Source organism: Danio rerio, chromosome 24, assembly GCF_052040795.2.
Source record: "Danio rerio strain M-AB ecotype USA chromosome 24, GRCz13ab, whole genome shotgun sequence".
Taxonomy (NCBI): domain Eukaryota; kingdom Metazoa; phylum Chordata; class Actinopteri; order Cypriniformes; family Danionidae; genus Danio; species Danio rerio.
In genome coordinates this window covers 44,565,001-44,577,500 of record NC_141044.1, presented here as the reverse complement: position 1 = coordinate 44,577,500, position 12,500 = coordinate 44,565,001, and the positions used below count along the sequence as shown (strand labels likewise).

General features: G+C 34.9%; 1 protein-coding gene across 1 annotated transcript in view; it reads left to right on the top strand.

Moving 5' to 3' along the window:
• ptprma (protein tyrosine phosphatase receptor type Ma) overlaps positions 1-12,500 on the top strand; it is a gene marked incomplete at both ends in the record, with an annotated part of 253,813 nt that overhangs the window by 112,161 nt on the left and 129,152 nt on the right. Inside the window, 3 exon segments of the mRNA NM_001018133.2 lie at positions 2,175-2,449; positions 7,772-7,850; positions 12,234-12,355. Coding sequence (NP_001018143.1) covers positions 2,175-2,449; positions 7,772-7,850; positions 12,234-12,355 — 476 coding nt within the window.

Genomic DNA, 12,500 nt, shown 5'->3' with positions numbered 1-12,500 from the left:
CGCACTGTCCTCATCAAATCAGTCAACATCAAGACATGATCAGATTTATTGAGCTCAAATCAGCAAAATCTAGAGGCCTTCACCTTTCATAGAGACACTTCTGACACCAGATCAGCAACTAGAAGAGCAGTTATTATTTGTGTTCCTAAAACTCAGATAGTCTTGTGTGGGGTTGTGTATAAGGTGATTTATATGATGATGTGCTCAGCTCTACTCCTGATCTGCATCTTCTATAAGCAGTAAATGTGTGTTAATGATCACTAAACATGCTAAAGTCTACATTCAGCGTCCGTCTGCTAGTGTTTCATTAGCATGTGTATTAAAGCACTTCCTGTCCTGAGCTGTTGTTCATCACAGCAGATCATGTTCACAGCTTCAGTGTGTTTGACTAGAGCTTCACCGGCTTCGGGTTCAGGGTTTGTCGTCTAACAGGAAGTGATGTGTTTGTCCAGAGACCTTGGTCTGTCTGCGCTCGGGTCAGCCAACAATGAGCAGTCAGATTTCCACTTCCTGTTCTTTCTGGGGTCACTTCCTGTGGATGCTGACACACTCATATGTGTGATGGGAATAAGGCTGTGATAAGGGCTGAGGCATGAGGGAGTTTTAGAGACGGCATGTTTTGTTGATGAGATCTGAGACTGTAACCCATAATAGATGATGATATGATGATGATGATGATGCAGTGAGTAAAAGGAGTTCATTAGGGTTTACTCATTTCTTTAAGGTAAAAAGCTGCAAACAATTGCTATGGGCTGGATTTGAGCAAACAAATGGAGATATGCATTACTAAATTTCATTTGTTTCTTTAAATTCAGCCCATATTAATAGTTTGCAGCCACTGACCTTAAATAAATGTGTAAATCCAATGAATCAATCAGTCTAATAGAATTATACGTTTTATGTTTGATCCTTTAACTAAATAGTATTTTTAAAATTAAAAAATAATGTAAAACTGTATATAAACAGCATTTTAATTTAATTTCATTGCTTTATATTTAAAAAAATGTTTATATGTACATTTTTCCACATTTCAGTTATTATTTCTATCGAATATTTTATATAGACAAATAAAGTTTATAATATATATATATATATATATATATATGTACGTATGAATGAATGTATGTATGTGTGTATACATAAATATATGTATGTGTATATGTATGTATATATATATATATATATATATATATATATATATATATATATATATATATATATAATAATGAATGAATAAGACTGAATAATGTATTGTTTGAGCATCAATATCACAATCTGCAATAGTCACGTTGAGAGTTCATCTCCTATTAAAACAATGTTCTTGTAAAGGATGATAATTAAACCCCTCATTACCCAAAATAACTGTAAGCAAAAGAAAGCCGATAAAAAGTGTTTCGTTCATTAATAATCTGTTCGAAGAATGGTAAAAGCGAAAGCAACCGCTGCTGCTTACAAAAAATCTCGAGCTCTTGAAAGTAGCAGGACTGTGTGCATGAGCATCGCTTTTTTTCACAGGCAGTGAGTGAAGGTGTGTCTCACCGTGCGCCCAATCATCCTCTCATTCGCTATTCACCTGCTTTCTTTTGCTCTCATGAAGACTTCTCAATCGTGCTGCTTCTCGATTCTAAAATCACAGTTGCGCCCATACTGACATACAGTCTTAAACTAAAATTCTAATCTTTAGAGACAAAGCAGCTCTGCCAAATGAAAAAATAGTGGCTAGTGGAGTCGTCTGTCTAACCAGCCGCAGGTGAAATCTACCTGCATTTGGCGGGTGGTTCTTGTCAAGTCCTTGTTGTTAGACTGTTGCACTTGTGTTGTCACTAAGCTTGTTTATATAGTTCCTACTGGTGTGTGTGTGTGTGTGTGTGTGTGCGCAGTGTTTTTGTTTGTTTGTTTATAACCACCTACAATGATAGTGGGGGTTTCAAGTCACTGCAGTTGTTATTTTGGGGGTCGCGAGCTGAAACTTTGTGAACCCCTGAGTTAGATAACAGTTCATGAATGATAATGATGCCCAACAGTGACAGACAAAATGATTAATAATGATGCCATAGTGACACTACTATAAAAGAAATGTGACTTCAGCTGTATGTCCACACATAAGGAGTCACAGATGAGCTGCAGGACTGAAGCTGATGGTGTGTTTTCTTTCTGTGTGTGTGTGTGTGTAGGGTCAGCGTTCCTGATGGCCAACACCTCAGGCCGTTTCTCGGGTCAGAAAGCTCAGCTGTTTCTGCCTCAGTTTAAGGAGAACGACACACACTGCGTGATCTTCCAGCTGCTGAGCGCGGGCCGCGAGGGCTCCAGCCCGGGACAGATGCTCATATACGTGAAGGAGAACAGCAGTCCGCTGGGCCAGCCCGTCTGGAACTACAGCGGACCCGCAATGCACACCTGGCAGCAGGTGGAGCTCGCCGTCAGCACCTTCTGGCCAAACTTCTACCAGGTGAACCGGCTCACACTGAGACATTTATAACCCTGCTGTACTGTTCACACTGACTCCCCTTTGCTGGAGTTGGGACTGTTTTTGCCCCATTGACCCCCATTATCAGCACATTTATTGATTCTAAAGCCATGACTGCAGATCATCATGCATTCAGGATTGTTGTTGATTATTGTTTATTAATTTTGTTGCTGGTTTTCCCTGTTGGGATTAAGAGGTAACGTTTGTCACCTTTACCGTTGATCATCAGTCTCCATATGTTTATTGATTTCATAAGTCATATACGCTTCATTTCATATTAAATCTGAATACTGAATCTGATATGTGCTGTAATTGATTCATTGAATGATTCAGTGATTCACTGAATCATTTAAAGAATCAACTCATTCAAAAGCATCAAATCAATTTATGAACAATAAGTGGGTGTTTTTATGAGGGAGGCGCTGAATCATTCTTTAATAAATTCATTCAAAAGATTCAAATCAAATTGTGAACAAAAGTGCTTTTATGAGTGAGTCACTGAATCATATATTAAATCATTTTATTCAAAAGCATCAAATCAGTTTGTAAACATAAGTGGGTGCTTTTATGAGGGAGTCACTGAATCATTTGTTGAATCAATTAATTTAAAAGAATCAAATCAGTCCATGAACAGAAGTGGGTGCATTTATGAGGGAGTCACTGAATCATCTGTTGAATGAATTCTTTCAAAAAAATCAAATCAATATATGAACAGGAGTGGGTTCTGTTATAAGGGAGTCACTGAATCATTCATTGAATCAATTCATGCAATAGAATCAAATAAATTCATAAACAGAAGTGGGTGTTTCTATGAGGGAGTCGCTAAATCATTTGTTGAATCAATTAATTCAATAGAATCATATCAGTCTATAAACAGAAGTGGGTGCTTTTATCAGGGAGTCTCTGAATCATTTGTTGAATCAATTCATTCAAAAGAATCAAATCAATTCATGAACCGAAGTGGTTGCTTTTATTAGAGATTCACTGAATCATTCATTGAATCAATTCATTCAAAAGAATCAAATCAGTCCATGAACAGAAGTGGGTTATTTCATGAGGGAGTCACTGAATCATTCATTGAATCAACTCATTCAAGAGAATCAAATCAATTCAAGAATAGAAGTGGTTGCTTTTATGAGAGATTCACTGAATCCTTCATTAAATCAATTAATTCAAAAGAATCAAATCAGGAGTTGGTAATTTAATGACTCACTAAGTCATCGATTGAATCAATTAATTGGTTCAAAAGAATCAAATCCATACATGTACAGAAAGCAGAGGGTGTTTTTAACAGGTGAGTCACTGAATAGTTCTCATGTCATCTCTCTCTCTCTGTGTGTGTGTGTGTGTGTGTGTGTGTGCGCGTGCGTGTGTGCGTGTGCGTGTGTGCGCGCGCGCTTCCAAGTGTTGGTCTCTGCATGTGTGCGGGTGTGTCTGTGTTTGTGCCTTTGTGTCAATCTCTCTCTTTCTCTCTCTCTCTCTCTCTCTCTCTCTGTGTCCTCTTGTCACTGCACTCTCAGTCTCCACATGAGCATCATGTCTATCTAGTGAACGTCGTCATGCTAACAGATCTTCATGATGCTCACACACGCTCCTCAACCGTGTGTGTCCAGCAGTCTCACAGGACACACACACACACTCACACCCACTCCAGCATCTGCCGACACACACTTCTCGTCTCCATCTCTCGGTGGTCCCGCAGAGTAATTGCTGAAAAATGTGATTGTGACTTTTTAATAGTGTGGGAGATTAACAATGGTGTCGGCGGCGCTGTGTCTAATTAGCGATGCTAGGCTAATTGCAGGTTTGTGTAATTGCACTGTATCTTAAGAGTGTGTGAAGATGAAGCACCTGCTGCAGGAATTACTCTGCGCCTCATTCTGTAATTACAGGCTTTGTGTTTGTATCTTCATATCCACAATAGGAGCTCTCGCCGCCGCCGCCGCTGTAATTGCGCTGGATTGTCGTCCACAATAGCGTCATAAACTCCTCCCGATGTGCTGCTGCGCCAGGTCAACACGTGGACTTGTGTTTTTGTGTTTAACGTGTCTGGATGAGAGTGATCGACAAACTGAGATGATTCAGAAATAAACGCAGAACAAAAGAGACGCTCAGAGAAATGTGTTTGGACAGATGTGTGTGTGTGTGTGAGAGCTGTTATTAGCATCCGCTGCTGATCGTGTGTCACTGAGGGTCACACACTTACAAAACTTCTACAGCACATAATTAGAGGAAACCTGCGCTCCTCTCCTCATCTCCTCCTTCAAAATAAGCAGATCTCTTGGCTTTTTCAGCATTTAACACACTTCAGTCTGCATCAGTGTTCCCTTTCACTGCTGCTTTTCTACGCTGGTGGATCTAAAATCTCTGCAAGCTTTAATGCAAACTTTTAAAACTCGCAAGCAAAGATTTTAAATTCTGGAAGATAACATTTAATCTGAAGTAGTTAGTGAAATCTGAACATTCTGGGTGAAAAATGCACAAAATAAGCGGAAAATTATGGGGGAAAAGGCACAGAATCAGTAATTTAAGGCAGATAATTCTGGAGGGAAAAGCACTAATAGCTTACTCCTTCCATTTCCTGGAAGGCCTAATGGTTAGCGGAGGCCTAATGGTTAGCACCACGGCCGCATAGCAAGAATGTCACCGGCTCGGACTCTACCTGGCCAAGTCGGCATTTCTGTGCGGAGTTTGCATGTTCTCCCTGTGTTTGTGTGGGTTTTCACCGGGTTCTCCGGTTTCCTCCTGCAGACCAAAAACATGTAACATAAGTAAATTGACAACTCTAAATTGACAGACACTTTATAGCATTAATCTACTTCCAACATTATCAAGCAGGGGAGTTCTTAAGACCTACCTGAACTCAGACTCCCCTCTTGCCCTGAAATGGGGGGGAGCCCCGGGCTCGAGGATCTCTCAAGCTCAGGGCTCTCTCCTGGGACAGCATGCCAAACACACTTCATAATCAATCATCAGCTAAGGGCGAACTCTTGGAAAAAAAAAAAAAAAAAAAATCTGGGGTGAAAATTACACAATCAGTTATTAAATCATAAAATTGTGGGAAAAAACACACAAAATTAACCATTTAAAGCAGAGAATTCTGAGGAAAAATGCACAAAATCCGCCATTTAAGGCAAATAATTCTGGTGGGAAAAGGACACAAATTAAGTAAATTAAATAAGAAACTGCTGGGAGTAAAATGGCACAAAATAAATAATTAATGTCAGTTAATTCAGCGCTAAAATCTGTCATTAAAATCAGAGAATTCGGTGGGAATAATTGCGCAAAATCACTCATTAAAATCAGAAAATTCTGTGGGAAATAATGGCACAAAATCAGTCATGTAAGGCAGAAAATTTAATGGGAAAAAATGGCACAAAATGAGTCTTTAAATAGAAACAACCTAGTGGAAAAGGCTCAAAATCAGCCATTTAAACCAGAACATTCTGAGCAAAAGAATGCACAAAATCAGTCATTTAAATTAGCATATTATTGGAGAAAATGGCACAAAATAAACAATTTAAAGCAGATAATTCTGGGAGTAAAATGGCACAAAATAAATAATTAATAGCAGAAAATTATGTGGTAAAAATGCACAAAAAAGTTTTTAAATAAGAAAATTCTGATGGGAAAGTTCACAAAATCAGCCATTTTAAAAAAAAAATTCAGAGCAAAAAAATCCACCAAATCTGTCATTGAAATGGGAAGATTTATGGCGAAAATGGCACAAAATAAAAATTTAAAGCTGATAATTCTTGGAGAAAAAATGGCACAAGAGAAATCATTAATAGCAGAAAATTCTGTGCAAAATTTACAAAATCTGTCATTTAAATCAGACAATTCTGAGCAAAAAATGCACAAAATAAGTCTTTAAATGAGAAAATTATTGGGAAAAGTGGAAAAAGAGTCATTTATATCAGTAAAGATTTGGGGAATAACAGCACAAATTCAGTCATTTAAATCAGAACATTCTGATGGAGAAAATGGCACAAAAGTCATTTAGTTCAGAAAATTCTGGGAAAAACGCAAAAAAAAAATCAACCATTTAAATGGGAAAATTCGGGTGGAAAATTGCACAACATAAATCACTTATCTGAATGTTTTAATGAAAAATCCGAGGGAAAAATTGCAAAAAATAAATCATTTGAATTCAAGAAATTCTGCAGGGAATGACACAAAAATAGTCATTTAAAGCAGCAAATTATGAGGGAAAAATGCACAAAATCAGCTGATTAAATCCGAAATCTCTGGTGGAAAATGGCACAAAATAAACCATTTAAATCTGAATTTTCTTGGGAAAAATGACAAAGTCCTTAAGATAACTCTTAAGGAAAAAAGGTACAAAAGTCTTAAGTTATTATAAATAAGCCATTTAAATTGGAAAATTCTGGAGGAAAATGCTCAAAATAAATCATTAATATCAGAAAATTGTGGGGGGAAAATCTCAAAATCAGTCATATTATGGCAAAATTGTGGAGAAAAATGACAAAAGAAGTCAGTCATTTATATCAGAAAATACAGGGGTAAAACTGCAGGAAATGAGTGAGTGAACGCAGACAGAGTCTCTCCGTGAGCTGATGTGCCGGGGGTGATTTTACCATCTCCTGAAATGATTGAGAATCTCATAAAAGTATAATTAGATGCGGGCGAGCGTTGGCTAAACCACAGCAGAAGGAAAATCAATTAGATTGGCCTAATAAAGTGATCCGTGTGCTCGCTGTCGTCCGCTAATCATTCATTACATTTGCTCTTTTGTCCAGGCCGCATTGACAGTGTCTCAATCAGGTTCTCCTCAGCAACGTTTACAACTTCTCGAGTCGTGAGTAATGAGTGGAGACGTGCCACAAATGAACACTGAATTACTCTGGACATATGCTGCTGTTATTGTGTTGCGTGCTGTTCATTACAGTCATATGCAGATTCATTCATGCCTCTTCAGCTCAGTCCTTTATTTATCAGGGGTCACCACAGCGGAATGAACCACCAACTATTCCAGCATATGTTTCACATAGCGGAGACCATTCCAGCTGCAACCCAGTACTGGGAAACATCCATACACATTCTCACACACACACACACACACACACACACACACACACTACGGCCAATGTAGTTGATCAGTTCCCCTATAGCGCATGTGCTTGGACTGTGGGGGAAGCTGGAGCACCCGGAGGAAACCCACACCAACACGGGGAGAACATGCAAACTTCACACAGAAACACCAACTGACCCAGCCGAGACTCGAACCAGCGACCTTCTTGTTTAAAGCTGCTGCTGATGATCGTGTGTTTGTGTGTGTTTCAGCTGGTGTTTGAGGTGGTGGCGTCAGGTGATCGGGGTCTGCTGGCCGTCAAAGGAATCTCTCGCCAGGGTCATCAGTGCAGTGAGTACACACACACACACACACACACACACACACACACACACACACAGATCCTGCATTTGCTTTGAAAACAGATTAAAGCACAGGGTCCTGCAGGGCTTCACAAACATTGCAATCCCACAATCCTCTCTGTTCTGTGTGTGAAGATGATCAGACACGCAGTCAAACACACTGTTGCACATTTTATTTTGGGCTTTTTCTCATTTTCTTTACAGCTGATGCTAATAAACGTGTGTGTGGAGGCCCAAATTACTCAAAAAAAAATACATGTTAAAATGTCTACATTTTCAAATGCACATTGTAATTATTAAAAGCATTCGTAAATGTATAAATAATTTAATAAATAAATAATTCATTTATAAATTATTATGATAAAATGATTTTGATTTTAATTTGTTTAATTATTTAATTATGCAAATATTTATATTGAATTATTGTGTATTTATTGGTCTGATTATTTCATTAGTTATTGATGTAAATATAATAATATATGCAAACATATTTTTAAAACTGTGTTTGTTTGTTTATTTAATTTTGAGTAATTTGTCCCTTCATGCACACTGGTTAATGTTATCCAATTAGCTGTGAACAGCATTTCTGACTTCTTAAAGGAATATGTAATCGGAATATCTTTTATTCTGTCATCATTCACTGCCCTTTATGTTTCTGAACTCATTTATCTTGTTTTAATGATGTTGTATTAAAACTGAGGCTTTAAAATGACTGAAATATGCTGAGTATGCATGTTTAAAAGTCATTTAAATTTTAACAGAATTTAAATTGATATATTTTTATATTTAAATTAGGTTTAAATTTAATAAATTTTGATTTAAGTTGCACGAGAAATAGTTTATTCATTTAAATTAGGTTAATTAAAATTGTTGTTGTTGTTGTTATTATTATTATTGTTAATATTATTATTTAAGTTAGGTTTTAATAAATGAAGTACATAAGTTACACAAGAAATAAAAATTATTTATTTAGATTAATTAATTAATGTCATTGTAATTGTAGTTTGTAAATTGTAATTGTCAGTGTACGCTTTAAAATATAAAATAAATATAATATCCAAATGATTTGAAAATGCTGTATAGATGGTAATAATAACGTCGATTTCTGGCATAATTCTAAATATTTTTAGATTTTTTAATATTTATTTTTTAAGTTTTTTATTTATTTGTTTAATATTTGTATGTTTTCCATCTAATATCTGATCAATTTCGCTTATCATAACACTTAAATAACCCCAAAATGTATTAGTCTGTTCTGTTAAACAAAAGCAGGCGCTTTATTAAACATCATAAACAGGGCTGATGATGATGACAGATATGAAGTCATACGGCGTCCTGATCCTCTAATTAATAATAGTCTGTAAATGTGGCGTATAACTCGATTCATCAGCTGATAAATGAAGCCTGGCTGATGTTGAAGGATGTTTGACCTTCATCCCTCTGTTTTATTCTTTCATTTATTCATCGTTCCTTCAGTCTTTCTTTACTTTTTACAAGAGGCTGGAAAAACTTTGAAGCATCTCATTATTATTATTTTTATTATTATTTATAATTATATTATTGTTCTTTATATTACGGTTATTTTCATTATATAATAATAATAATAATAATAATAATTATTATTATTATTATTATTATTACTTATTATTCTTTGTTACTATTATATTATGTCATATTATTATTATTTAAAATTATATATATAAATAATAATAATAATAATAATCATTTACTATATACTTTCTCACTTTATAATAATTAACAATATATTATAATATTAATTATTATTATTATTATTTATATTACTATAATATTATCTGTTATTATTATTATTATTATTATTGTTGTTATTGTTATTTATATTGTTATTATTATTATTTATATTATCTGTTATTATTATTATTATTATTATTATTATTATTTAAATTACTATTATATTATCTCAATATAAAATAATAATAATAATAACCAATAATAATTATTATAATAGTAATTATATTATATATTTTATCATTTAGTTATATTATATTATATAATAGTGTAGTTATATATTATAACATTTATATTATATTATATATTATTACTATAAACTTAAGAATAAGAATAATTAAGACTAAATAAGAATAATTATATAATAATAATAATAATAATAATAATAATAATAATAATAAAATAATAATAATAATAATAATAATAATAATATTATTATCTCATTATATTTCTAATTATTTGTAATATTATTACTATTATTATTTAAATTACTATTATATTATCTCAATATAAAATAATAACCAATAATTATAATAATTATAATAGTATTTATTATTATTATTATTTTCCCTTTATATTACTATAATATTACTCATTGTTATTATTATTATTATTATTATTATTATTATTTTAACTATTGTTATATTATCTCATTATATAATAATACTAGTAATAATAATAATAATAATAATAACATAAAATGAGAAAATATAGTCATATAAAGAATAATAATAACTAATGATAATAATAATAAAATGAGATAATATAGTAATATAAATAATAATAATAATAAAATAAAATGAGATAATATTATAGTAATATAAAGAACAATAATAACTAATAATAATAATAATAACAGAAATAGCAGTAATAATAATAATAATAATAATAATAATAATAATAAAATGTGTTTTTATAGTAGTAGTACTCTAGTAATAGTATTAGTGTTATTACTATGATGCCTCTACATTTCATATTTCTTCACTTTCACCTAATTTTTCATTGTAATACAGAAGTACAGTTTAAACTAATGTGAGTAGTAGTTTTATACATTTATGGTTAGCAATTTGACCACATTTCAGGACATTTTTGTGGTGCATTAAAGTAAATTAAAGCAGATTTCTCATTTTAAGTCTTTAAGTCTTTCATTTCTTCTGATGTCGTGATTTCGTGTGATTTGCGTGTGTTTCTGTCCTGATGGCCAGTTTCACTCAGCCTGATGTGTTTCTCTGACCTCTCCTGTTCTTTAAGTGCTGCGTCTGGAAAACACACACACTCCTGCATACACACTCTTCCACACGCACTCCTCCACACACACTCCTCCACACACACTCCTCCACACACACTCCTCCGTACCCTTCAACCCAAAACCCTGATCCTGTAATATCCTGATGGCAAAGTGTCTGATCCATTTTATGATTGATTCGCTGCAGCTCCAGGGTGAAAGACGTCTGGAGGAGATGATTCACTGAGTCAAACAAATGATTCACTGAGTAAAACAAATGATTCACTGAGTCATTTGAGCTGATTTTCTGAGGCTGCGTCCAAAACCGCATACTTCCAAACAATACAGTACGCTGAAATCAGTATGCGAGCCGAGTAGTGTGTCCAAATTCATCAAATTCGAAAATCAGCATGCAAGAAGTACCCGGATGACTTACGGAGTGCACATCCCATACACGCTGCGCTATCCCATGATGCCCCGCGAGAAAATTCATAAATGGGAATGAAGCGACGCAACTGACGCAGGTAGAGCACGCGACCATGACAAAATGGCGGATGTAGTATGTCCGAATTCCATTCATACTGCTCACACTCAAACTGTATAGAACGCACCTTTCTAACGGCCGAGTAGTACGATTACATTCAAATGCAGTACCCACTGAGTACTAGCCGGTTTCGGACACAACCTGAGTCATTTGAGTGATTCTGGATGATGATTCAGGTGATTTGGTGAATCATTTAAATGATTCAGAAGAAGCTGATTTACTGAGTCATTTGAATGGTTCAGGTGGAGCTGATTTACTGAGTTATTTGAGTAATTTTGGAAAAGCTGATTCACCGATTCATTTGAGTGATTCTTGAAGAGCTGATTCACTGAGTCATTTTGATTTCTGTTGGAGCTGATTCACTGAGTCATTTGAGAGATTCTAAAAGAGCTGATTCACTGAGTTATTTGAGTAATTCTAGAGAAGCTGAATCACTGACTCATTTGAGAGAGTCTAAAAGAGCTGATTCATTGAGTCATTTGATTGATTCCGGAGGAGCTGATTCACTGAGTCATTCGAGCTGATTTACTTAGTCATTTGAGCTGAAACACTGACTCATTTAGGTGATTCTTTAGGAGTTGAATCATTGAGTCATTTGAGTGATTCTGGAAGAGCTGATTCACTGACTCATTTAAATGATCCAGGAAAAGCTTATTCACGGAGTCATTTAGGTGATTCAGGAGTAACTGATTCACTGAGTCACTTGAGTGATTCAGGAAAACCTGATTCACTGACTAATTTAAGGGATTTTTTAGCAGTTGATTCACTGAGTCATTTATGTAATTTTGTGTGTGTGTGTGTGTGTGTGTGTGTGTGTGTGTGTGTGTGTCCATCAGTGAACACGCCTCATTTCCTGCACATCAAAGGTGTGGAGGTGAACGCCCGACAGACGGCCACATTCCAGTGCACCATCAATGGCCAGCCCAAAGACCACCTCAACTATAAACTCTGGCTGCAGGTACACACACACACACACACACACACATATATATATATATAAAATGCTCACAAATAACACACGTAATTACTGCTTAATACTGCTCTCACATACATCACATCACATATGTGCGCACACACATGCATGCAAACACACACTACACCAA